This window comes from Castanea sativa, chromosome 11 (genome assembly GCF_040712315.1).
Source record: "Castanea sativa cultivar Marrone di Chiusa Pesio chromosome 11, ASM4071231v1".
Lineage (NCBI taxonomy): Eukaryota > Viridiplantae > Streptophyta > Magnoliopsida > Fagales > Fagaceae > Castanea > Castanea sativa.
The window spans coordinates 31435032-31461128 of record NC_134023.1 but is presented as its reverse complement, the minus strand read 5'-3'; the positions used below and the strand labels follow the sequence as shown (position 1 = coordinate 31461128).

Sequence of the window (26097 nt, the reverse complement as noted above, 5' to 3'; positions counted from 1 at the left end):
TTTGTCTTTCTTATGCTTCTGAAACTCTAGCTGTGTACGTAGAGACGAAGCCAGGACTTGGAGTTAGGGGGACAAAAGTATAAACAAAAACAAATTTTGAAACTCCAAATAAATATTCATTTAATAAACCATCAACAAAGAAAAATACACAAAATTATTGTTTCTTAGATATTACAATGCAATTATTTATGAAAATGGAACTCGTCGTCTTTTTAAATCTTCAAAATCATCTATGATTGAATCCGTATTAATTGTCACAATAATGTCCCTTTTAATGCATAACATCATAGCGTCTGACAAAAACTTATTTTCCATTTTGTTGCGAAGGTTAGTTTTGATGATATTCATAGCTGAAAATACTCGCTCTATAGTTGTAGTAGAAACAAGAAGAATAAGCACAAGCTTGACCACTCTATAAATAAGCAAATAGTATTATGATTTTCTAGTTCTCACCATCCATTGGCATAATTCAGAAATATTTTTCAAATTCTTGAACCCTGAATGCTGAACTACATCATACTTATAAAGATTAAGTTCCTTTTTCAAATCATTTTTTTCATCATCTGTGCAGTCTATTGGATAAAAATTATCTATCAATGAATAAATATCACTGACTCGAAAAGATTCATATGCCTCTCGAGGGTTTAGAGCTGTGCTAAGCGTAAGTAACTCTATGGCGTGCTCACTAAACAGATGATTTAGCTCTTGCAATTGAGAATCTATTCCTGCATTAAAAATATCTACTTTATAATAATGCTCATTTCTAAAGTCCTCTTGTTGATGACGAGCTTGACCAAATCTTGCAACATAACAAGCATTCATATCAGGGACATCTATACCACGTTCCTTACAAAATGATATCACAGTAGCTAATAAGTCATTCCATTTCTCATCTCTAAATTGTTGGATAAGTTTTTTAGTGGATGAAACTAAATGCATAACATTTAAAATGTCTTGCGATTGGTTTTGCAAAGCTTGAAAAAGTTTATTAGTGATCCCCATAGTTTCATTAACAAAATGCAAGATGAAGACAAATTCAAATGAAATTAATACCTCATAAGTGGACTCTGCTTCTACTTTTTGTGAAGAATTTCCTTCATCCTTGATTTTCAGTAGAACTTCACATGTTGGACTGAATAACTTTATCAAGTTAGAAACCGATTTATAATGCGAACCCTAACGAGTATCTCCAGGTCGTTGTAAAGTGACCATCTGATTAAGTCCTTTCCTAGTCTCAAGCTCTTCAATATCAATCAAATATGCAATGTTAGAAGCTCTAGCAATTTTTAATTGCTCAATACGTTTGCATGAAGCACAGATATTATTGATAACTAAAATCAATTTAGTGAAAAATCTATTAAGAGGGACAACTGCTTTTGATGCTCCTACTAATGCCAATTGTAAGCGATGTGCAAAACAATGAATGTAGTAAGCATATGGACAATCATTCAAAATCAAAACTTATACTCCATTCCACTCACCTTGCATGTTGCTTGCACCATCATATCCTTGCCCCCGAATGTTTTGGATATCTAAGCAATGATTGAAAAATTAATAATGTATATCCTTCTTAAGGGTCAATGCCACAGTGTCAACAACATGAACAATCCCATAAAATTGTTCTCGCACAAAGCCATCTGTATCAACATATCCACAGCCATTTGCTCTTTCATGGACTCATCACGACCTTCATCAACCAATATGAGAAACTTTGCATCACCAATTTCTTCCCTAATTTCCTTCTTCACTTTGGTTGAAATAACATGAAGAATTTATTTTTGAATCTGAGGTCATATGTAGGTGGCATTTTTTGGAGCTTTTGCCATTATTTCAACAACATTATTATTATAGCCCACCATCAAATCCAATGTCATAAGAAAGTTTCCCCGATTGGTTAAAGTAGAGCTTTCATCTTGACCTCTAAAAGAAATAGCTTGCAAGGCAAGATGTCGAACAGCATCAATTGAAGCCTTCAATATTAGTCGATTATTTGCAATTTGTTCTGAAGTAAAATTGCCTACTACTGTGTCTATGTGTTGAGACTGGTTCATCAAATCTTGACATGCTTTATGGGCAAATCTATGAGTGGAGTTCAAATCTTTCCCCATATGAAGACTAAAAGAACAACTTTCGCCATTTCTAACTTTCTTCCAACTCTTAAATCCGTTAACTGTGAATGCATTTTGTCCGTCATGCCCAGTTGGCTTATGAGAAAGCATGGCAGCCAAAAAATAGCATCTTTTTTAAGAGAATATTCAAGCCATGACTTAAAGTGATCATCTTCATACCAAGAACCTTGAAAGCTTTGACCTTTCTAAAATTTTTAAATTTTTTTAAAACGAGGTTGGTATGGACCCAACTTAATGTAACGTCGCCAGATCTCATCTCGTTGATCAACATGATAAGTATATATTTGTCTACGCAATCTAGGATCAAGTTCTAATTGCAACGAACTCATATCAACCTTTTGAAATTTTGTTTGAGAATTTTCCTCAATAGGGACATTAAGATTTTCCTCAATAGGTTCATCAGGATTTTCCTCAATTGGGACATCAGGATTTTCCTTAACATTAGTGGTTGGCAATGTTGCACCACTAGTATTAGCTTCTAAATCATTTGAAGCTTTTTTTTTTTTTTGAAAAAATCAAATATGTTAGTTGAATTTTTCATAATCTACAAATAAAATATAATTTGAAATTATTATGTCATTATATAATTAATAATCTACAATCATTAAACAATAGACAAGCACTATGCACACAAGCATTCAACAACTAGCCAATAAATTTTAAAGTTGCAAATAATCTCTTTAATTATTTACCCAAAACAAAATTTCTTTAATGTTTTAAAAGACACTAAACTAATATAAAAAAACACTAAAGACAAAGCTACAAATAAATCACAAAACATGATAAACATCACAGGGCTATGGCAATAGGAGTTGACGTGTTTTGTTGTGTTTGTCACAAGAGATGACAATTTTTTTTTTTTATAAAAGAAAATAAATTATGGGCTATATTAAAGAGAGAAAGACAAAGATGGGTCTGATTTTTACCTCTCTCTTTGACTCTTTCTCTCTAGTTTGTAGTTTCTTCTAGTTTATTCTATATTTCTATGTCTTTGAGTCTCTACGTCCTTACTCTCATGCTCTGTGCTCTCTTTAAGTTTTCTTTACAAGTCACAACAATGTTAAGTATCAACACATGATTAAATCTGAGTTAACCAAACAAGGATTCAATATGAGAGGGATACCTTTGCTTCTGTAGACCTGTAGACTGCAGTGTCACTCGCTGTCGAACTCCTCTGTGTTCAGTCGTAAGTTAGGTTTTCCTTTTTTTTTTTTTAATGGCTTAGATATCCCCTTCTTTTTTCCCTTTTATTATATGTGTGAGGTAAGTTGGGTGTTTCCTACTCCTAGGCTAGTTAGATATCTAGTTAGAATCGGCTTTATTTTTTTTATTTTTTATTTTTTATTTTGTTTTGGAGTGCTGTTTGGGCTTAATTTTTGTTGTTAGGCTAATATTTTTTTCATAGCTTTTAAAAATATCAATAATATTGTTAAATGGGGCAAAGTGTAATTTTATTGAAACAAATTGCTAAAACTAATATATTATATATATACTATTTTTTTTCTTCATCGCTTTTTTCCTTTTTCTTTCATTTATGCCGGAATCTTTGAATTTATTAGATACCAATTCCTATATTGAAAAGTGTTTACTCCTGGGGGGGGGGGGGGCACTACCCCCCAAGGTCCAACAACAGCTCAGTCGTGTGCATACGCAAGAATGTGTCTATGTACGCATGCTTTGGCTCGCGTACGCAAGCATAGACCCACGTATGTAGGCCGAGACCCATGTCAGTAGGCCATGGGCCACTTTGGTCATTTTATTTCTAAAAAAAGATTTTTTGCTTATTTAAAAGGTTATATTTTCCATTTTAATACTACTCAAGTCAATTTAATATTTGATTGGACTCTAAACTGGTCTTAGGCTTTAGAGTTTGAGCATCATTGGGGAATAGGGGCCTAAGTCGTAAGGGATACAAAATGCGGTGTCTATAGCTGACCATGTTTACCAAGGCCTTTGTCTTGCCCGTCAAAGTCTGGTACCATGCAAACAGATGACTGGTACTACCCCTACTTGTGAAAGGCAGTAAACCATGTAGAAGACAATAACGAGAGTATAATAGTCATGTTGGATATAAAAAAAAAGGTGAAGAAATCAAATTGGACAAAAAAAAAAATTAAAATAGAGTTTTGAGCATCAAGCTTGTGTATGTGTACACATGGCCCATGTATGTTTATGCATGCTGAGGCATGCCTCCTTATGAACTTATGAACATCAATGCGTATGAATGAAGCTGGAATGCGTACATATACAACCTGGCCACACAAGCATGAAGGACGCATGAACGTAGACAGAATGGGTTCCTCGACATTTTCAGCCTACCATTGATCAAAACTCATCATCAGGTTTTCATTAAAAGCCATCCCACATCAAAATCCAAGCATTTAAAAGTCTAAAAATAGATTAAAATGGAAGATCAGAGCACAACTTAAAAATGAGAAAAGTTTGAAAAACTTACCAATCCAGTCCATGCATTGTATAAAAGATGATTTTGTGGCCTATAGATCAATGGAAGGCGCTCAATTATTCTTGTGGCTCCAACCCAGTTGGTGAGGTTGAAAACTTCTCTGAAAATCAAGTAAGAGGTCTTCTTGGTCTTAGGTGCCATTGGAGAAGATGAAAGAGTTTGAAAATTGTACCTTTTACGACTCAGGCCCCTGTTCCCCAACGATGATAGTACTTTAAAGCCCAATGTTGGTTGAGGGCCTAATCAGATGAAAATTGACTTAAGAAAAGTGTTTGTAAAAAACATAACTTTATTTTTGGAAAAATAAAACTATTTTTGCAAAAGAAAGGCTGCAGGAAACCCTGTGTGCGCACGTACACTTAAGCCAAGCGTACACATGCTTATTGCATGCACACACATGCACGGGCATGCGTACACAGCTAGGGTTCTAGAAACTATGAAAGGAAATCTTTTTATGCATTAAACTTGGTTTGGATCGAATCCCACATCGTCTGGGAGCTACCCTAAACCCCTATTTTTCGACTATATAAAGTCATAAAAGACACTTTTTCAAGAGAGGACGAAAATAGTGGTAAAACACACAAAATTCACAAGAAAATAGTGAATCAAAGAGGGAGTTTTTAACAAAACATCCTCAATTCAAATTTTGTTTGATTAGGACCTAATCTGGTCTCGATCTTCGAGTTCTAAGTTTACTAATCCATCTTTGATTTGATTGTGAATAAATTGACTAAGGGGAATGATCGAAACCAAGCTCTAAAGAGTTCTAGTGTTAAGGTAAAGTTTCTAACTTTGGCTCCTTATTTTCTCTTTGCTTTTCTTTTGTTTTTGTGTTTGTATATATGCTTTAAGTGTTCATAACATTTTTTTAAAAGGTTTATGTTTAAAGCATGTTAAGTTGCTAGATTTCTTGTTTCTAGTTTCTTTTTTGTTTCGTGTTTTCGGGTTAGGGTTTAGAGTGTGTATGTGTGCGTATGCTTCATGCATGCGTATGCTGCATACGCATATAGTTCGGATGCACACGCACTCTTGCCTAGAAACCCTAAATCGCTCCTACCTAGTTTATGTATCTTTACGCCTCCGCCTCTCTATTTTGTTTTATCCCTATGATGATCATTAGGGTTTTGTTTGTTTTAATACCATGAACATGCATATGCCATGACCATGCATTGATGCATATGTGTTATGATGTAGTGAGGTAAGTCATGCATAATCATATGAACATGAATAAGTTTTGATTGATGAACACGATATGCTTCATGGAATCCCCTTGTGTTGATGTTTAGGTATCTTGACATGTTTGTTTGAATCTGCCTTGTGATGATTCTGCTCTTCATAATATATGCTTAAATGCAATGATAGATGAATGCTAGGCTTGGGGATAATAATGCCATGTTTGCTTGCTTTAGATGCATGCTAGTGTATGTGAGTTAGAATAACATGTTAAATTTTCCTTTAATGAGATTAAGACTTGGAACATAATGAGTGGAAGCCAACCCACCAGTTGGGTGGGGTTGGGTGCCTAACAACTTCTCATCCCCATACCTAAACTCGGACACGTGCTCTGGTAAAGATCAGTCTTTTTACAAAGGACACTATATTTATGGTTCCTAGACCTAAACTAGGTAGCGACTCCATTTACACCCTCCGTCATGGTCCACCTTAGGCCAAGACATGCTTTCCATGAAAGGGGGATGACACCATGTTGCAGGCGCTTGTGCCCACATATAGCCAATAGCTTGATTTTATCCACCAATGACCAAAAATTAAGAGTTAATCAAAATAAAGGATTGTCTCACGACAGGGGTTGTGGGGTGCCTAACGCCTTTCCCACAAGTAACCAAAGTTTTGAATCCAAAAATTGAGATTTTTTTATCATCCATTTAGATTATGAAAAAATCAACTTTTTCTTAACCTAGGATTGGTAATAAAATTAAAATAAAGTTAGGTGACCAATTAGACCTAGAAAAACCTAATGATAGGTGGTGACTCTTGAACCTTAATTAAAAATGACTCATAGTCATAGTTCATATCAGAATTATGCATCATTCTTAAAAAGGGAATAGAGGGGGGGGGGGGGCACATGCCCACTTCCTTTTCCCCCTATCCGTACGTGTAGAGAGCATGCGTCGCCATTTAAGGTATTTGTAAGCTTTGAGACATCGACAATAAGTATGTGATTAACATGATATTTTCATAATTTAACTCTTGGATTGATGTGTTAATTACAAGCTTATTTTTCATATATGCTTAATTACATGCTTCTATATATGCCTATACCTTTACATATGCAAACCTATCACTACAAAAAACGGGGTCTAAAGCCGCGTTTCAAAAACACGACTATAGACCCCAAAAACGCGGCTATAGCCTATAGCCGCGTTTTCTAGAGCCGCGTTTACAAACCCGGCCTAAGCGGCGCAGCAATAGCCCCTGTGGGTTTGTAGCCGTTTTTTTACAACCGTGGCTAAAGATTGGACCTAAAGCCGCGTTGTTTAACCACGGCTATAGTCTGAGACCTATAGCCGCGTTTTTCAAAAACGCGGCTATAGGTTTTTTTTATTAAAAAAAAAAAAAAAAAATTTCTGGGTGTTTTTTTTCCCCCAAGAAATTCAAAATTAAACGCAAACCCAGAAAATTCAAACCCAAAAATTTCAAAATCAAACACAACATACTCACAATACAAACACACCCAAAAAATTCAAAATCAAACACAACATACATACTAACAATACAACCACAACTTGCTCCAAAATATAAGAACACAAACCCATGAATCTCCTCTCCTTCAATAAAGCCAACCCAAATCTAACACTAAATCCATTCAAGGAACACAAGTACAAACTCAAAAACACAAAAGAACAAGCTCAAGAACACAAACCCATTTAAACATAAGCACAATATTAGGGACACAATAGCACAAAAAAAATGTCATGACTTGTAGAAGAAAGGAGCAAAAAAAGAAAGAAAGAAAAAAGATGCAGGAACTCCAAAGAAACAAAGAAAAAAAAAGTTACGTTGGAAAAAGGAAGGAAGAAAGAAAAAGGAAAAAAAGAAGAAGAAGAACCTGAAGAGTTAGTGAAGAAGGAAGAAACAAAAAGGAAAAAAAAAAAACAACCTGAAGATTTAGTGAAGAAGGAAGAAAGAAATGGGAAAAAAAAAAAAAAAGGAAGAAGAAGGAAAGAGAGAAGAACCTGAAGCTTTGAGTGAAGAATGAAGAAAGAAAAAAAAGAAAAAAAGAAAAAAAAAAAGAGAAGAACTTATACTGAAAGTGGGGGTAGGTGAGGATGTAGGTGGGAAAGGGGGGGGGGCACGTGGGAAGTTTAAGTTTTTTTTTTTTGAGCCGTGTTTCTAGAAACACAGCCAGAGGAGGACCTATAGCCGCGTTTTTGGAAAACGCGGCTATAGGTCCCCCTCTGGCTGCAAACTCCAGGTCTTTCTTTTAAGAAAATTTATTCAGCTGAGGGGGACCTATAGTCGCGTTTTTAAAACGCGGCTATAGGTCACCCTATGGTTGCTCTTCTAAGCGCAGCTCCAAGCCCCTCTTTTTAAAAAAATTTATTCGGTTGGAGCTGCGTTTCAGAATGCAGCCAGAGGAGGACCTATAGCCGCGTTTTTAAAAACGCAGCTCTAGGTCCCCCTCTAGCTGTGTTTTCAAACGTAGCTCCAGGCCTCACTTTAAAAAAAAATTATTCGGCTGGAGCTGCATTTGAAAATGCAGCTAGAGGGGGACCTATAGCCGCGTTTTCCAAAAACGCGGCTATAGGTCATGTCTATAGCTGCGTTTCTTAAAAACGCAGCTATAGATCAACTATAGCCGCGTTTTTTTATAAACGCGGCCAAAAAAACGCGGCTATAGCCCGCGTTTTTTGTAGTGTATGCATACCCATTTGTTATTCTCTAGATATATACCTCAATGTTTCTTTATATGACTTATTAGATGATTTTGAGCACAAACAAGTTGATTTAAGTTGATTTAAGTATGTAACTAGTCTCTTTCTCATTACAGTATGCATGTGTTAGTTGATTTAGCTTGGAATGCATGTTGGTGTGCTTATATAATGATGAGTATGAGGTAGCTAAATACTTGAATGATGGTAGTTCTGCCTAGAGTCATTTTTGCTTGTATAAACACTTTATTAATTTCTCTACCCTTAAAGTAATATGTATATGTGAAGTTATATTGTATATGCCTTGATATACGCAACTATGAATTGATAGATTCATGTTTATGTTGCTGGTTAATATGTGGCTATATATTTTCTTGGTACTGAATGTGTGATAGACGAATGTGTGATAGACGAATGTGTGATTTAGTCCTTGTTTTATATATAGTTGTATGATTGAGTTTTTATTAGGGGTTCAAGTGGTCGATTTTGGTTGGTGTGAATGACAATTTTTTAGTCGAATTAAAATTTTTGGTTTTGCCATATTTGGCACAAACATCGAACCATAGGGAAGGAACACTGAACCGAACAGACTACATTTCGGTTTCTTCTATTTTCTTATCAACCAAATAGATCAAAGAAAAAGAAAAACCCCCAATCATGTATTTTCACTTTTTCAGCAAACAAACAACACAAAAATCAAACCAAATCAAACAAACAGCTCAAACTTTAACACAAAAGAACATACCCATGAGAGAGTTGATGAAGAACTTTAAAAAAGTACATATTCAAAAGCAAGAACAAGGGAGGCATGGAGCAGCGCTGAAGAGCGGTGTGATAGAGAGAAGAAGAGAGAAGATAGAGGCATGGAACTCAGAGAAAAAAGTAAAAGAATGAGTGGCGGTCAAAGTGAGAAGTGTAGAGAGTAGAATTTTTTTGTTTTAATTAAATCTATAAAATGACATAGTTTTGTGCTATAAGGAGAGAAAAAATTAAAATGTTTTTGGTATGGTTTGAATTTGGGAAAATATATATTGTCAAACACACGTCTTACGACTAAGCTAGTGGTACTATCTTGGTATAAATTTGTAAATAGTAATATTTGATACATATCGGTTGGTTTTGGTTTGTGTCGGATTTTTATTTTATGAATTCAAGACTGAACTGAAAATTTTGGTTTTTCAAAAATTCAAACTGAAACCAAACCGAACTGGATCGAGAAAAAAAATGAAAAATTGGATTCTATTAAGGAGTTTCAGTTGCTTTGTCGGTTTGTTTCTCAGCCCTAGTTTTTATTCACCCTGTGAAAATTTATCATGTGGCTAGAGATACAAACATACTAACTCTCTAGTCAGTGTTCTAAGTATACATGACCATAAAAGAAAAAAAAAAAGGCTTAATCTAAGTATTCAGCATCCTTAGGCAGAATTATAGAAAAAAGATTAAACATAGGTCATGCATCATGTTATTGCACTCAAAATATCATATTAGTGAATTGAAATAACATATAAACATAAAAATTGATAGAAGTCAAGGGGGAGAAATGGATCATTGAAAAGATCCATATCTCCACCTTATAACATTTACAGTGATGTTGATGATCGGTCCCTCAGTTGAAATTGCTTACCACAACTTTGAGAGTGAATCAACAACTTGGAATGACTTAACTAGGGTGTTTTGGATAAACCCTAAATGGCTATACTACAACTTTGGCACAAACTTGAAGTTGGAATTCAAGTGAGTGAGAGACTACTATCTAACATGCCTTTCTAACCTACAACTCAAAAACTTGGTTTTTTGATGGCATTTCAACAGAGTTTCGGTAGGCAAAATCTCTAGACCCTTTGGATGGTGAAAACAAAGATATTTATAGGAGTGGGTTCTAGGGTTAGGTGGGACATTTGAGTAGCGGGTTGATTAGGCTGGTCACCCTAGATTCTCACCAAAATAGAAATGGAGTGATTTGATGTTTCTGTCCAAAAGTTGCGTACACCACAAAATGGATGCATACGCATCTTATACTCGGCATACGCACCTTTTGTAAACCTTAGGCAGATTAGGCCAAACATGGGCTTGTAGGCTAAGCTTTTGGGTCACACTTGGGTTTGAGTTTGGTTTTGTTGAGCCATTTCTGGATTAATTGGCTCATTGGGTTCACGCAAGGTGCTAATCATTTTGGTAACGACTTGATTTCTTGTCATTGAGGTAGGGACCTCGGGTATAGGTCTACACACGCCTTACCCTAATGTCACATTGCACGAACATCATCACACATTGTCAATACAAACTCCTAAGAAAGACATTGGGATCAAGTGGGTCACCCAATAAGATCAAAATTTTGGTGTCTACACACACCTTTTATTTTATCGAAAAATCATACTAAAGTTTATATTAAGGTGGTTGTGAAAATCATGTAAGATTTTTTTTTTTTTTTTTGAGAAACAAATCATGTAAGATTTTGTTGTATGAAGACTTTCTTCATATATTTTCAGTTCTTCTAATTATTAATTTGTTCCAAATTAAGGAAATTTCGTAAGTACTATTCATTATATATATATATATATATATAAAATGCTAGCTTATTCTTGACCTGAAAGGACTAGCGATGTACTAAATTAATTAACCATTACATTTTTTTTTTTAATAGGAATTGACCACTAGATGATAACACTGAAACTTGAAGACAGAATGACAAATGTATTAGACAAGTGGTTGGATGCCACAAAACAGTAGGCTATAATTCATCAAAAAAGAAAGAAAAAGACTAGGCTATTAGTAAATATAATAAGTAGAAGAAGTTTGAAACGGTAAAAGCTGTTGCGAGAAAATTGTAATTGCTATTTGGAGAGCAATTATGTGCAAAAATGTTTCCTACTCTATCTCATTAGACAGCTTTATAAGCAATAAAAGTTGCATAATACTCAATAGATAATAGCTTTCGTTATGTAAAAGATAGATTTCTAAGACGTAAATGTGTCATCTCTAAGGCTGTACCTCTTCAGATTCTCAGGTCTCTTTCTCCTTTTTCTACTCAAGGTTTAAACACAGCTATTATCAATGGAGGTCAGTTTTCCTCAGCTCTCTTTCAATTATTTTTCTCTGCATTTCTAATGCTTGCTAATCTTCAGAAATGAACGAGAATTACTATTTGTTAAGGCACTAGGACCAGGCTAGAAACCTTATATCTTACTATGCTTCTTTGATTAGTCTTAACGTAAGCTTTTGTTCAATATTAAAACATATTAGTTTTTTTGTTGAAAATTTAGGGGATAAGTGTGCTTTCTCTATTTCACATAGTTTAGAGGATAAGAATAAATGAAGGTATAATTTAAGAGGATAAGGTATAATTTTTCAATTATTTTTCTTTTGGAGGATAAAAGATTAAACTGACTATTTCAGGCTTACAACTTTACCCCAAGTTTAGAAAAAGAGACAAAAGAATATCTTATGCAAGCTATCTTAAGGATTAGAATATTCTTTTTAGGTTGTCTTGCGCTTAATGTAGGAGAATATATGAATGTAACAGGTATATATGTAACCAAATTTGTCAAATCAACATATTAAAAAGACAATGACAAATCTGAAAAATAAAAGAAGAAAAGAAAAAGAAAAAGAAAAGGTAAATGAAACCATTTTTTTACACCCAAGAAATTACATTTTTTTCAACCTAAACTATACTTACATTTATTTTGTAAACTACAAAAATGCATGATTAACCCCCATAAACTAAAACTCATTTAATACCTTAGATCCTCCTATCACTTTTTCAGTTGAGTTTAACAGAATATAGCATTAAAAAAACCAATGTTTATTTTAGAAAGGGGTAAATTGATTTTTTAATACTAAATAACCTCAAAATAAACGGCAAAAAGTTAAGTGTTGAAAAGTTATAATTATAAGGGATTAATCGCGCACCTATTTTGAATGCGCTGCTTCATCCAGATGAAATTTAGAGTGAAAAAATATATTTGTTCCTTTTCACATAAAAATGAGTTTTACGTCTGTAAAAGTCCTCTTTTTTTTTTTTTTTTTTTTTTACGTAAAAATGAGTTTTATGCCTGTAAAAGTCCTCTTCTTTTTCTTTTCTTTCTTTGTGCGAACGAGTTTCGCGTTAGAGTGAACGTATATATACAGTTTCATTCCAAAGGTAGAAATTCCGGAAAGTCATAATCCTTGCTCAAATCCTGTTAATTAAAGGAAAGAAAAATCAGATCTAGATCTATAAACGCGGAAAAACGTGTTACGCGTAAGATCATAATATGAGTATGAGGTGTCACCGCCACCTGATTTGAGCCATATATACGTGTGAAAAACATAAAGGTTGTCCCTATCAAAAATACATAAAGGTTGTCACCGCCCATTCTGGGCCTAACTATTTCTCTAAAGCTCTCGATCTCTTCGACCAAAATGTCGCAGTTGTTGGACAAAGCTAAGAACTTCGTGGCGGAGAAGGTGGCCAACATAAAGAAGCCAGAGGCTAGTATCAATGATGTTGATTTCAAGCGTGTGAGCCGTGATTCTGTGGAGTACCTCGCTAAGGTCTCTGTGACCAACCCTTATGGACATCCCATACCCATTTGCGAGATCTCTTACACTCTCAAGAGTGCTGGCAGGTAGCTTCTTTTTTCTTTTTTATCTCGTTGCTATATCATGATCTTCGCTTTGCTTTTGAATTTTTTCCTCATTTTATGTGATCGATGATGTTATTGCAGAGTCATGAATATTTAGTTTTGATCTAAAACGATCGAGCGCATGCATGCCGTTTTGTATGGATGGATTTTTTATTTTTTATTTTTGTGTGTTTTTTGTTTGATTTCTTTCTGTTTATTCGATCTGTAAATTTCATAGGAAGTGTACATATATACATCAGATCCCATATATGTGGGAAAAGAGGATTCCAATTCATGTGATAACTCTCTCTTTATCTAATAACTAGTTACAAACTCATGTTACGCACGGGAACCTACTTATTTATGTAGCAGACTAAAATAATTTTTATAACATCTTAACTTGATTATGAAACTATACTATTACATAAATTACTCCAGTCTTTTATCTTTAAATTTGATAAAGAATCCCTTGCTTCAATGTACAATGACTTGTAAAAAATTTGCTAGATGTTTTCAGATATTGTAAAAAAAAAGAAAAAGAAAATTCAAATATAAAAACTTTCAAAATGCCAAAAAATATTAAAGAATAAAAAAATTCACTACCTAAAAATTATTGAAACAAAACAAAATATATATGTGACTACACAATAGAGAAACATAAGAGAAAGTGTCTTATCTTCAAGAGAATGATTTATGGTTATAACAAAATATATGTGACTACACAATAGAAAAGCATAAGAGAAAGTGTCTTATCTTTAGGAGAAGGATCTATGGTTATAACAGTTAAAATCTGCCAAATTGTTTTAGATATTATAGCATGATTCCACAAAGAGCTTTTGAACCTTTCACCTCAAAGAGCTTTTGAGCCATTGTGTTTTCAGCTAATGAAATTAGTTTATTAGCTAAAAACAAAACCATACGACGAAAGCACCTTCAACTTATTTGTATTAATAAGAATCTTGAAATTAATGTTTGATATGTCAAAACTCAAAGAGTCCAGCAAAAGATGGATTTCAGTAAGAGGAAGAACTACCCCTCCATAGCTTTGTATATTTTCCGTTGACAATACAATGTAGCTAAACAATAACTTAACAGAAAACGGTCACACATATAAATATAAGATATTAACCAATCTTTATAAAAATATGTCAGTTTTAATATTCACTTCGCGGTGAGGGTCCTTAAACATTATCTTTTTCGCAAATAGTTTTTGGGTTTTAGGTCTTCTACACAAGCAGTGCTTAAATAGGACAGAGTAGAGGCAGTGGGAGAGTATTATTGTATTTGGCTAAAAGTCTAATTTGCATTGGGGGTTATTTTTGTTATAGAATTTTAGTTGAAGTAGAATTTTCAAGCTCATGAAACATAGATTTAATAGAGTTTTACTTAAACTAAACTATTGTAATACTTGATAATAATAAATATATAAGATATAAAATTTAAAATAAAAAGAATCTAAAATAAAAAGAAAAAGAAAATAGTGATTATGTAGAAAATTATGGGAGGTTCAAAGATTTTGGTTATATAATAATAATAATAATAATCATGGGATAATACCGAATTCAATGACATTTATTCATTGTGGCTCATACTTTACTTTTGCAGACTAAATTTCCAAATTAAATTAGGGTGAATTAATTTTACAATTCTTTATATGTTTTTCATTTGCACCATGGAAGATGGACATTACTCCAACTTTGTTCATTTTAATCTAGTTACAATTCTTCAGTACGTGGTGCCTTATAGCAGTTTCAAAGAGTGTGATCTCTTTTTGCTTGTGGCTTCGATCTTAAAGCATTTTTAAAGAGGAAAAAAAGAAAAAAAAAAAACAATTTAAGCATATGCTCGGTGGTGTTCTTTGAAGGGAATTTATGGCCTGTTTGGATGTTTAAAAAAGGAGGGGGAGTAGAGTAGAGGGAATGGGAGTAATTCAATTACCTTGTTTGGGAGTTTTTTAAGGAAGGAGGGGGAGGGGTTTGAAGGGGTTTCAACTACCTCCAATCCTCTCATTTTTAATTCCCCCAAATTGGAGAGATTTGGAGGGAGAGTAGAGCACATAAAATTATTGATAAAATAAATTACCTAATTTACCTTTATTATATTTATAAAATTACAATGTTAAAAACAAGGGGAAGGGCTAATTACTCCCTTCCCCTTTACTAATTATAAAAACATCCAAACAAGGTGGAGGGTAATCATTCTCCTCTACTCTCCTCCCCACTACTCCCCTCCCCTCTTTAAACTCCCAAACAGGCCATTAGAGCTTCCACAATACCACATCTTTTTTGCTTTATTAAACATCTAAAAATTGCTTTGAAGAATCTACCGCGGGCATATGCTCAAAAGATGAAGTTCTGACTGGACGATATTTGATCGACACTTTTTATCTTTGATATACAACTATACATACTTTATCAAAGTTATTATGGTTTCCAAGGGTTAAAAAGCTACAATGATCAATTCTTCGAGAAACCATGATGTTTCCTTTGCCTCTTCGGTTATTTGATTAAGGAGGCAAAATACTCTCATAGGTTCCTTTCATGTTTATGATTGTTCACATATCAAGAGATAAAAGGGAAATGTGTTGCTCATAAGATATGTTAGTTATGTTAGTGTGAATAGATATGGATCAAGGATATTCCATCATCTTAATGCTTAATACTAAGAATTCAAACAAATATAAAACTCATTCAAAGCTATTTAGACTATTTGTGATAAACACTCCTTTTTCTCTCTCAAACAAATTGAAATTGAAATAATTGAAGTTTTTCTAATTGAAATTGTCTTAGGTCTAATTCTTATTATTTTGACTTGATTATTTGTAAATGCATATTTACAATACAGACGAGGTGATCAAATTTAAAATTCTTTTTCTTTTTGATCTCGATGTAAATTATAATTACTTAAATTTTTTTTTTTTATGTAAAAGATATGGATTGATAAAATCAAAATTAAAAGTACAATAATTTATGGTAATTGTATGTATGTGTGGGTCAGGGTGATTGCATCAGGGACAATACCAGACCCAGGGTCCCTGAAGGCGAGTGATATAACATTGCTAGAGGTTCCAGTGAAGGTGGCACACAGTATATTGGTGAGCTTGGCAAAGGATGTCTGTGCAGATTGGGACATAGACTATGAATTGGATTTGGGTCTCATTATTGACCTTCCCATCATTGGAAACTTCACCATTCCCCTTTCTACCAAGGGAGAGGTCAAGCTACCTACCCTCTCTGACATGTTTTAACTTTAAGTTTCAACGGTTGTGGAATATGATACTCACTCTTAATACTGCTTTTGTTTTAGCATCTTTTTGTTGGATGATGAATAACAACTACTCGTATTCTATTCATATCTTCAATTTTAGTTGCATATATATTTACCGGAATTTTCCTTAAGAGCAACCGCATCAACCCTTCTTAAAGATTTCGTATATTTTATTCAAAAAACTTACTTTTTTTTATTTTACATTATTACTTTTACAAAACATTTATATCAGTTTATCTATTTTACAAGATATTTCAATAAAATATTCATTTTTCATCAATTTTTTTAAAAATTTTCCCTAATGGTCATACTTTTTAAATTTAAGCTTATATTTTAAGTAAACTACCAACATCGGTGGTTCAGCCAATGAAGCCGCTTGTGGTGGAGGTCCAATGATTGAACCACCGAAATAGTGTCTCTGTCCACCGTGCCGCTAGCACGGGTGCCTAGACCATCAAAATAATGGCTTCGGCGACAGCCGGCAAATCGGTGTCTTCGACCATCATTCTATCATCAATGAAATATTTCGATGTGTTGTTTCAGGATTATGCATTGGAGAGAGAGAGAGAGAGAGAGAGAGAGAGAGAGAAATTATTTACAATTAGTATGACTTTAGTTTTTTAAAAAAAGGCACTAATTTGAATTAAAAATTGTAATATAGACTTTAATAAAATTCCAAATAAAATCATGCTTTATTTAAAAAAAAAAACTCAATTATAATTCTTTTATGATTAAATTATATTGTAGAGATATTTACAAGTAAGGAGGCTTGAAGCTTCCTTTCCCCTCACTTTTAACCCCCACCACTAAAACACTTTTAACCCCACCACTAATCTACCCTTTTTATTTATTTATTTTTTTAATCTCACAAAATCCCACTTTTCTCTACTTCTTCTCCTACGTTCCTTTCCCTTCATTTTTTATTTTTTGATCTTTTTCTTTGTTGTAGCTGTCTTGCACTTGTTTCTCTCTTCTCTAATGGTAGCAGCAAGCTCTTCACGAGCAAAGAAAGCAGCAAGCTCTCCATTGCAGTGGTGACGGAGGTTTCGATTTGAGTTTGGGTTTGGGTTAATGGGTTTTTTGTTGAAAGTTTGATTTTGGGTTTGGATTGATTTTTGGTTTGATTTTTCTTTGTTTTTGGTTGATTTTGTGATTGGAATATCATGGGTTGTGGTGGTGGTGATTGAGTGGTGGCTAGGCAGTGTTGAGAGTGTGGGGAAAGAGAGACTGATGAGAGCAGATGTGAGAGAAAAAAATTAATAAAATAGTAATATACACATCTACGATAACCGTGCATATTTGCACGGTTATTGTAGCAAATGTGTGTATATTTACACAACAATAGCCGGATTGATGTGGAGCAAATTTAGGAAATATTGTGTAAATTTTACATCTTTTTTTTTAATTTTGCACAATTTTATGTCCACTAATGTGAGTGCTCTTAGCGTGCGTGTATGCCAAGCCAATAATTGTTCGAGTTTATCAATACAATTGTGGGGAAAATGGGCTTTTGCCCTTTTCGCGAAAAAAAATCAACGTGTTGCCCCCTTTTCCAAACTAATTAGGGAAATGCCCCTCTTTTGAAACTTGATTTTCTCAAAATTGAGTTAAAAAAAAAATTTCTAGAGCCCTATAGTGGCATTTTAAGGAGTCTATAGTGATGTTTTAAGGACCTATAGTGGCATTTTAGAACTTGAGCTCTATGAACTTGAGTTCCATGCAAGTTTTTTTTTTTTTTTACCTATAACTCGATTGCATGAAGATCGAGTTCCAAAACGCCACTATAGGCTCCTTAAAACGTCACTATAGGCTCCTTAAAACGCCGCTATAGGGCTTAACTCAATTTTGAGAAAATCGAGTTTCAAAAGAGGGGCATTTTCCTAATTAGTTTAGGAAAGGGAGCAACATGCTGATTTTTTTCGCGAAAAGGGCAAAGACCTATTTTCACCACACAATCGTGTAATCTCTCCAATTATTACGCCCAGTAGCACAGACAATAATTGCTCAACTGATAATTGTAAATTCATATCTCACCAACCAAAAAAAGAAAAGAAAAAACAATTCTGTGTTAATTAATTTTTGAATATCAAAATACTTTCAGATTACAACGTTTCTCAAGATCCAAATTATTTCAAATTTTTGTCAAATTAAGTTAGGTTGTAAATAAGTCGAACTAAGTATTAAAATTCAAGTTTATTGGTTTAGAGGCGTTTGGATTCAACTTATCAGGGTTGCGTTTTGCGTTTCAGCATTTAGAGCTTTTTTTTTTTTTTTTCTTCAGCCGTAGTTGTTGACTAATTCCCCATGAACAGTGCATCCGTGCACTGTTTATGGACCCACAAATTTCACTTTTCAGCAACTTTTTCATTAAAAATGGGTCCCACGGCACTATTCACACATTTAAAAATTATTTTGCTACAGTGTTTTCAGTTTTCAGCAATAAGTTCTATCCAAACGGACCCTTAATTTTATTTAAAACATAAGCCGAGTTTTTATCATCAAACAATATTTACATGTTTATATTTGATTTTTTTTTTGGTTGAACATGTTCAACTTTATTAAAATCAAGTTATTTGATTAATTTTTTTTCATATACCTACATTAAAACATTACTAAAAATTTCTTTTCCATATACAATTCATGATCCATTAATTTATAATATATAGTTATATACTATTATAGCTCCACTTAACTATTAAATTATTTGATAGTCTCAATATGGATTTATTACATTACTCAATGAATTGGATAACAGTACACAATCCAACTAAATGAAATTGTGAAATTATTTAAATTTTGATTATATTTTTTTTTTGAGAGAGAGTTTCCGCTCCTGATTATAGGAATTAGTTATTTATTTGACTTTTTTTTTAAACTTAATATTCTTGTTAACTGGTAGGTGCGTGTGTAAAGGTTGACAAATCAAAAAGGTCACCGACATTTTGTCCATCGCGCTTACTTCTTCTAATTTTTTCTTTCTTATTTTGTCCTAGAGCCTCTAGCTCATTCCCTTGCTTGTTGGGCCTTCTTTTGTTCTTTTTGATGACCCCTATCCCATCTCATACATTCCATTTTAGGTTTGTCTGCTAGTGATGGGCCAGCTACCAATTGGGTTCCCCTTAGACCTTCTTAAATAATATTTTACCTTAAAAAAAAAAGGCTAAATACTTTTATTTTATTTTTATTTTTATTTTTGATAAAATTTTTTTTTAGAGAGTTTCAACTGATGAGTACTACACCTGATGATAATTTTATACTAAACCAAGACACCAATTGAACCCATATAATTTTATACTACTCCTGATGATAATTTCAACCTATGAGATTGAACTCCTATATCTCTTATTCAGCCATTAAAGATTTTTCTAACTGAACTAACTAGAACACACTATTTTTTATAAAACATATATCATAGTATTACTACTATTTGTTTCCAAATGAAAAAAAAAAAAGGTTTTTTTTTGCTGAATAAATACTTTATTGACCAAGCAAAAATAGAGAACAGTTAAGAGTTCTAGGCTTGAGTCCGTCTTTATCAAAAGTCTGGATAATTTCAAGGTGATAGGGAAGAGATGGGCATTGGACCAGCCTAGAACAAAAGGGCAGCCCATTGTGCTAAAAGATGGGCAGTTGCCTTCTTTATACATAAAAAGGGATATTTATATTTACAAAGATTTTGGCTAAATTAAGAATATCCTCAACTATAACTTTGATGCTCCAATGATTTTGCAAAGGCTTTATCACATTCCACGCATCTCTTTCTATAGCAACAGAGGCGATATGGCAAAGGGGGTGTTAGTTTTTTCTAAGTGTGGACCAGATAAAAGTGGTTCACACTCCATTTTACTCGGATAAAAACAAAGATTTATGTTGCTATTTTTATGTGGCTTTTGTGAGCGAGGCTTACACGAACATAAAGAAAGTATTAAGCTAGCTTTTTATGCGGACATGACAAAGTATATAAGAGACGCTTAACACAAGTTAGTCTTAGAGCATCAGCATCAGGAAATGCTATCCCATCTTATTTTACCATTCCAAAAAGTTATTTTATTAATTATACAATACAATTTTACAATTTTACAACATACCTAACATTCCAAAATTCTATTTTTTTTCCATTTTATTTAAATATTCTATTTTTTTTTCCTTTTTTTTTACTATTTCTCTTTTTCTATTCATTTTCCTTTCTTTCTCCCTCAACCTCTAGCACCGGTTTCAACACACAGAGCCACACACACACACACAGACCCATGATACACCGATCCACCTATCCAAACCCGTCACCACACACACAGAGCCACACAGACCATCAAACCATCAACTAAGCCACACACACACAAACCATCAAACCAATCGGAGCCAACAATAGCCACCACACCTCTAAAGAAACCCATCGCCGATGCCTCATCGGAATTACTATTGGAGCCATCAGAGCTCTGATTCAAACCCATTTAAACCTATCGGAGCCCTCACGTTGATCCAAACCTAGCCCACCGACCCACTATCATCAAAACCCACGATCTCCACCGTTGTCAAAACCCATGCCGACCCTGATCTCAGCTTCTCGGAAGTACTTAATCGGATAGCCTTTCAAATTTTAAACATGCAAGCATCTAACTTATCAGAGAGAGAGGGTCATCCGAGAGAGCACGGGGTCTTGGGTTTGAAGAGAGCAGAGAGCAGAGAGCAGATGAGAAAGAGAGAAGGAAGAGAGAGAAAAGAAGAAAAATAATGAGAGAGGAGAGAGAAATTTCGGGGTTAAAAAGGAGGAGGGAGAGTATTAATTTTTTTTTAATCCCATTCAGCTATAGTACCATCTTACATTTAAGATGGTACTTTAGCACTATGCCAAAAAAATTTAGCCTTTCCCAATTTTGGCCTTCTAGTTGCTGAGCATGTTTTGGGCTTGAATGCCAAATGTACCTTACATTTGGCATATGGTAGGCCCACTGCCGATGCTCTTAAGAGGCAATCTTGAAGTCTAAAGGTCGGGTCTAAGGAGGGAGAGTATTAATTTTTTTTTTTATCTCATTCAGCTATAGTACCATCTTACATTTAAGATGGTACTATAGCACTATGCCAAAAAAATTTAGCCTTTTCCAATTTTGGCCTTCTAGTTGTTGAGCATGTTTTGGGCTTGAATGCCAAATGTACCTTACATTTGGCATATGGTAGGCCCACTGCCGATGCTCTTAAGAGGCAATCTTGAAGTCTAAAGGTCGGGTCTAAGGTAAAGTAAAGTTAAAGCAGCTACAAAAGAAGCTTAAGGAAAAAAAAAAATCACATTTTATGTTTAAAAAAAAAAAGCAACTACTCAACCAACCAGTTTCTTTAGGCCGAATTGGTGCTTTCTCTTTGTGCAAGAATGGCCCAAAAATATCCCATCTATTTTTTGTCGATGATAGTGTACTATTTTGCCGAGCTAAATTGGAGGATATCCATGTTATTCAAGAAATATTGAAATGCTATGATGCTGCATCCAGTTAGTAGATTGTTAGGACATATGTGTTTCGCTTGTTTAGAACATATGTCATTCATTTATGTAATTGGCTAATCCTTTGACAAAACACACTTTACTTGTAATTGGGTAGAATTAGGATGAGTTTTATACTTCAAGAAACTGTGTTTCAAGATCAAGTGTTGAAGTCAACAAGTCTGTCCAAGAAACAAGCTGAAAAGTGCAAGTTCATTAAAGCTCGACAGCTAGCATGTGTCGAGGTTTAAAGAGCTGTTCCAGCCCATGGCTCGACAGTTGCTCGACACCATCCCGATACCTCTATCTATTGAGATTTAAGAAAAACAGATTCTGAGTTCTATTTTGATTCTAATCCGTGGATGTGTCTTTGGGCCTTCTTTTCTCCTAAACCTAGACATATAAAATGATTATTTTAAGGGCCGTCAAAGGGACATAAGTTGCACAAGTATTGAGAAATCCTTGTTCTTGCAAATTGTGACTTGAGATGAAGTTCTTGCCCTAGTTCATCTCTTTTGTGAAGAAGTTGCTGTGTCTTTGCATCGTAGGGTTTTGTAACCAAGCATCTTCTTGATCTTCATCGTGTGGATGAATTGAAGAACTTTGTAGCCAACAATCTTCTCTAGTTGGTGATTGAAGTCGCGTACTGGGATCCGTGCAATTGGTTAGTCACGTACTTGGGAGTCGTGCATTGAAAGGAGAAATTGTCACTATAGAACAAGTCTAATTGGGTATTGGGGTAAGGGTTCAACTGTAGGTTGGTAAGGTACTTAGGATTCCTTTACTTATAACCGATTGTTGTGATAATAGTGGAATTTTCGGGAGTGGTGATCTTAAAATCACCCGGTGGGGTTTTTGCCATGTAGGTTTTTCCTATTCATAAATAAATCACCGTGCCATTTATTTTCCGCTGTATACTTAGTTTAATTGGTGATTTGTTTGTGCTACCACGTAATTTGCATGTTAATTTGATTAATTAATAATTTGACTAATTAATCAACTTAATCTATCACAAGGGGTCAATACGTTTTTGGCCTATCAAGTGGTATCAGAGCGGGCAGACTCTGATTAGAGTTAATCTTTGTGTGTGATCCATTGACCCCTGTTTGTCATGGATAGAGGTCAGTCTCTTATTATACCTCCATTGTTTGATGGTACTAACTATGCATACTGAAAAGTACACATGAGAGCTTTCTTGCAGTCACTAGATAAGAAGGTGTGGCAAGCTGTGGAGATAGGCTAGACCAAGCCTTAAGAAGCGCCGTTCGATTGGGATGAAGCTAAGATCGAGGCGGCAAACTTCAACAGCAGAGCATTGAATGCCTTATTCAGTACGGTCGCTAATGAGGAGTTCAAGAAGATATTCTCCACTGAAACTGCTAAGGAAGCATGGACCATCCTCTAAACAACCTACGAGGGAACAAAGGCTGTAAAAGATTCAAAGCTACAGAGGCTCACTACAAGCTTTGAAGAAATTAAGATGGAGGAGGATGAGTCGTTCGATGAGTTCTATGCCAAGCTCAAGGACATAATGAACTTAGCCTGCAATCTTGGGGAAACCATTCCTGGACCCAAGATTGTGAGGAAAGTGCTCAGATCTCTGCCCGAGAGATTCCATGCCAAGATCACGGCAATAGAGGAATCAAAAGATATTGACAAGATTCCTTTAACTGGGCTGGTTGGTAATCTACAAACCTACGAGTTAGGGTTGACAAGAATTGGCAAGTTAGATAAAGGAAAGAGCATGGCACTGAAGGCCAAGATCAGTGAGGCAGATGAGTCTTCAGATGATGAAGATTCTAAGATGAAGTCTTACATCACCAGGCAATTCAAGAAATTCATGAAAAATGCCAATGGAAAAGGCTTCGACAAGGACTGTAGGCAATCCAGTTCTTCTCAGTTTAAGAGCCAAGATAAAAGGGAAGAAGAATGCTAGGGATGGCAGTCAATACACTGTTCCCGCAGGACCTGAGTGCTTCGGGTGTCAGGACTTCGGTCACATGAAACAGGAGTGTCCCACATATCTCAAGAGCATTGAGAAGAATAAGGCACTTGCTGCTACTTTGAGCAACACTAAGCCTGAGGATGATTCCGACAATGAGGATGACGAAATTTTGAATACCTTCACTACCACTATCAATCTTACTGAAGGGATTGCTGAAGATGTGGATGAAGAAGAGTAACTGGTGGAATCCAAGTTTGAAAAGATGGATGATCAAGATGATATTCATACAGCCTATAAAAAACTGTACAAGCTTTCTGAGAAGCATGAGAAAATCTATAGGCTAGCCACCAAGAAGCTAAGTGATGTGGAACTTGACCGTGAAGAGCTTTCCACTAAGTTTGATGAAACTAATCAGATTATTAGAGCACTGAGATTTGAGAACAATCTCTTGGCTGAGAAGACAAAGAAACTTGAAGCGGAACTGTTTCAAGTAAGAGCTCAATTGGAAAGGACATCAAGTGCGAAGCTAGATGAGATGCTCAGCATTCAGAAATCTGCTTCTGATCGAACAGGATTGGGGTATGAATTCTCTTCCTCTAATACTACTTCTGCTAGTACTACTATTTTTGTTCCTCTTGCTAATAACCTTAATTTTGAGAACAATAATGTTAAAATTGAATTAGCCCGTGGGAACCTAGACAAGGGTAAGTCCATCTTAGGAGCACCCCCTAAGCTTGAGAAGAAGGAAACTAAAAACCCTAGGACTAAGAAGGCTAACTCTCAAAAGCCTAAATAGAAGAAGTAGCATCTCTGTCATCATTGTGGTATTGCCGGTCATACTCGACCAAATTGCTATAAGTGGATAGCCACTCAACAGAACAATGACATGATAGCATCTTGGAACCAGAATCAGTTTCAAATCTCTCTTGCTTCTCTTGGAAATCTTCTCAAAGCCCTCATATTCCTTTCGAACTTGAACGGTTTCAATCCTTCCCCCTCATCACCGTTTCAAGGGTTTGCTAAAACGAAATGTTCTTCCAAAGTGTGGAAGGAAAAGGGTTCCAAGTGATTTATTCACTTCTTCTTTCTCTCTCCTTCTTGTTGTTGTTTATGCATTACTTGTGTGTTTTGCTTTAATGTTTTGAGTCAGTCTAGTTTTATGCATTGTTTTGCTTTGATTAACATATTTTTGTTTGCTTACTTTTAGTTTGTGTTTTATTCTGTTTTTCAGATAAAAAAAATTTGAAAAATACAAAAACAGTGTGTGTATGTGTACATCGGTTCTTGTGAACCTTAAAATGGCATTTGAAACAGAGTTTTCCAAACTTTGTATCTCTTGTAGCTTAGATGAGCATTCCTATGCACAACTAAGCAAGTGAGCTTTGTGACTCTTTGTTTGTGATGAGTAAGGTTAAGTGATCTCTTGTACTTAACACTCGTATCACTCTTTTTGACGAGTAGGACTAGAAAATCCTAAGAGAAAGGCATTAATAACCATCTCACCACTGTTACCCACCAATTATGATATGACATCTGTATGCTTCGACATAACAAAAGTGCAATGTCAATGACATCTGTATGCTTCGGCATAGTAAAAGTGCAATGTCAAAAGCTTAACATAATTGGATATATCTTTTCTCTCCTTTGTATACCTATGAATGGTTTGCTTAATAAAAAGAAAGTATGCAAAGAAATAAAAGCAAAAAGAACAAAAATGCTTTAAATATGATTGCAAGTGTGTTTTCTAGAAGATGTGGGAGTTATAGGATGTACCTCGAAGGTGATAGTCCCCATCAAACAATTATGATTGTGTGTGAGTTAAAGTGATTTTCTCATATCTCAAATCGTCATAATATAGAAACATTTATGCAATCTTGCGATGTTTTACACACACAACATGCAATATTCTTTGCTACTCTTGATACATGTGCAGGTACAATGTGATTTGGCCATCACAAGGTTTATATGTGTTGATGTATTGATGAGAATCAACAAGCATTCAAGGATCCATTGCATGTTCCAGTTGGGCCTATTACAAGATCAAGATCCAAGAAGATTAAAGAAGCACTTAATGGGCTAATTCAAGAGATTTGAGCTGATTCTAACGCAGGACATTCCAAGCTTGGCCCAAAGGATGATGAAGACGTAATAAATTTAATCCAAGCCATTGAGGGTTGATCTGGCTTAATTGGGAGTGATTTATGGCGTAGATTAATGACTGATTGACTTTTTAGCTCTATATCAGTTAATGAAGATTTTTTCCTATTCTAGAGCTGCTATTTCAGACAAAATTTACCTGGATTTAGGGTTTTTATTATTTAG

General features: G+C 34.7%; 3 protein-coding genes across 3 annotated transcripts; 1 reads left to right on the top strand and 2 right to left on the bottom strand.

Moving 5' to 3' along the window:
* Window positions 1-432: 432 nt before the first annotated feature.
* Window positions 433-1002, bottom strand: LOC142616351 (uncharacterized). Its single transcript, XM_075789224.1, has one exon. It carries the CDS (start codon window positions 1000-1002, stop codon window positions 433-435), a length of 570 nt encoding a protein of 189 aa, XP_075645339.1.
* Window positions 1003-1176: 174 nt separating this feature from the next.
* On the bottom strand, window positions 1177-2108 carry LOC142616350 (uncharacterized). The gene is made up of 3 exons (XM_075789223.1): window positions 1919-2108; window positions 1482-1532; window positions 1177-1331 (listed from the first exon to the last, which is right to left on the bottom strand). Exons 1-3 carry the CDS (start codon window positions 2106-2108, stop codon window positions 1177-1179), a joined length of 396 nt encoding a protein of 131 aa, XP_075645338.1.
* Window positions 2109-12767: 10659 nt separating this feature from the next.
* LOC142617488 (desiccation protectant protein Lea14 homolog) lies at window positions 12768-16381 on the top strand. The gene is made up of 2 exons (XM_075790370.1): window positions 12768-13093; window positions 16088-16381. The coding sequence occupies exons 1-2, from the start codon at window positions 12888-12890 to the stop codon at window positions 16335-16337; spliced, it is 456 nt and encodes a 151-aa protein (XP_075646485.1). The 5' UTR covers window positions 12768-12887; the 3' UTR covers window positions 16338-16381.
* Window positions 16382-26097: the final 9716 nt, after the last annotated feature.

Excerpts from the sequence above, each read along its gene's own strand:
- LOC142616350 (XM_075789223.1), bottom strand. The coding sequence starts at position 2,108 with ATGGGGAAAGATTTGAACTCCACTCATAGATTTGCCCATAAAGCATGT. Across the intron at positions 1,533-1,918 it reads GCAAGCTATTTCTTTTAGAG|ATATCCAAAACATTCGGGGG; the intron begins GTCAAGATGAAA and ends ATCATTGCTTAG. Across the intron at positions 1,332-1,481 it reads TGGTGCAAGCAACATGCAAG|TTATCAATAATATCTGTGCT; the intron begins GTGAGTGGAATG and ends AATTGATTTTAG.
- LOC142616351 (XM_075789224.1), bottom strand. The coding sequence starts at position 1,002 with ATGGGGATCACTAATAAACTTTTTCAAGCTTTGCAAAACCAATCGCAA.
- LOC142617488 (XM_075790370.1), top strand. The coding sequence starts at position 12,888 with ATGTCGCAGTTGTTGGACAAAGCTAAGAACTTCGTGGCGGAGAAGGTG. Across the intron at positions 13,094-16,087 it reads ACTCTCAAGAGTGCTGGCAG|GGTGATTGCATCAGGGACAA; the intron begins GTAGCTTCTTTT and ends TGTGTGGGTCAG.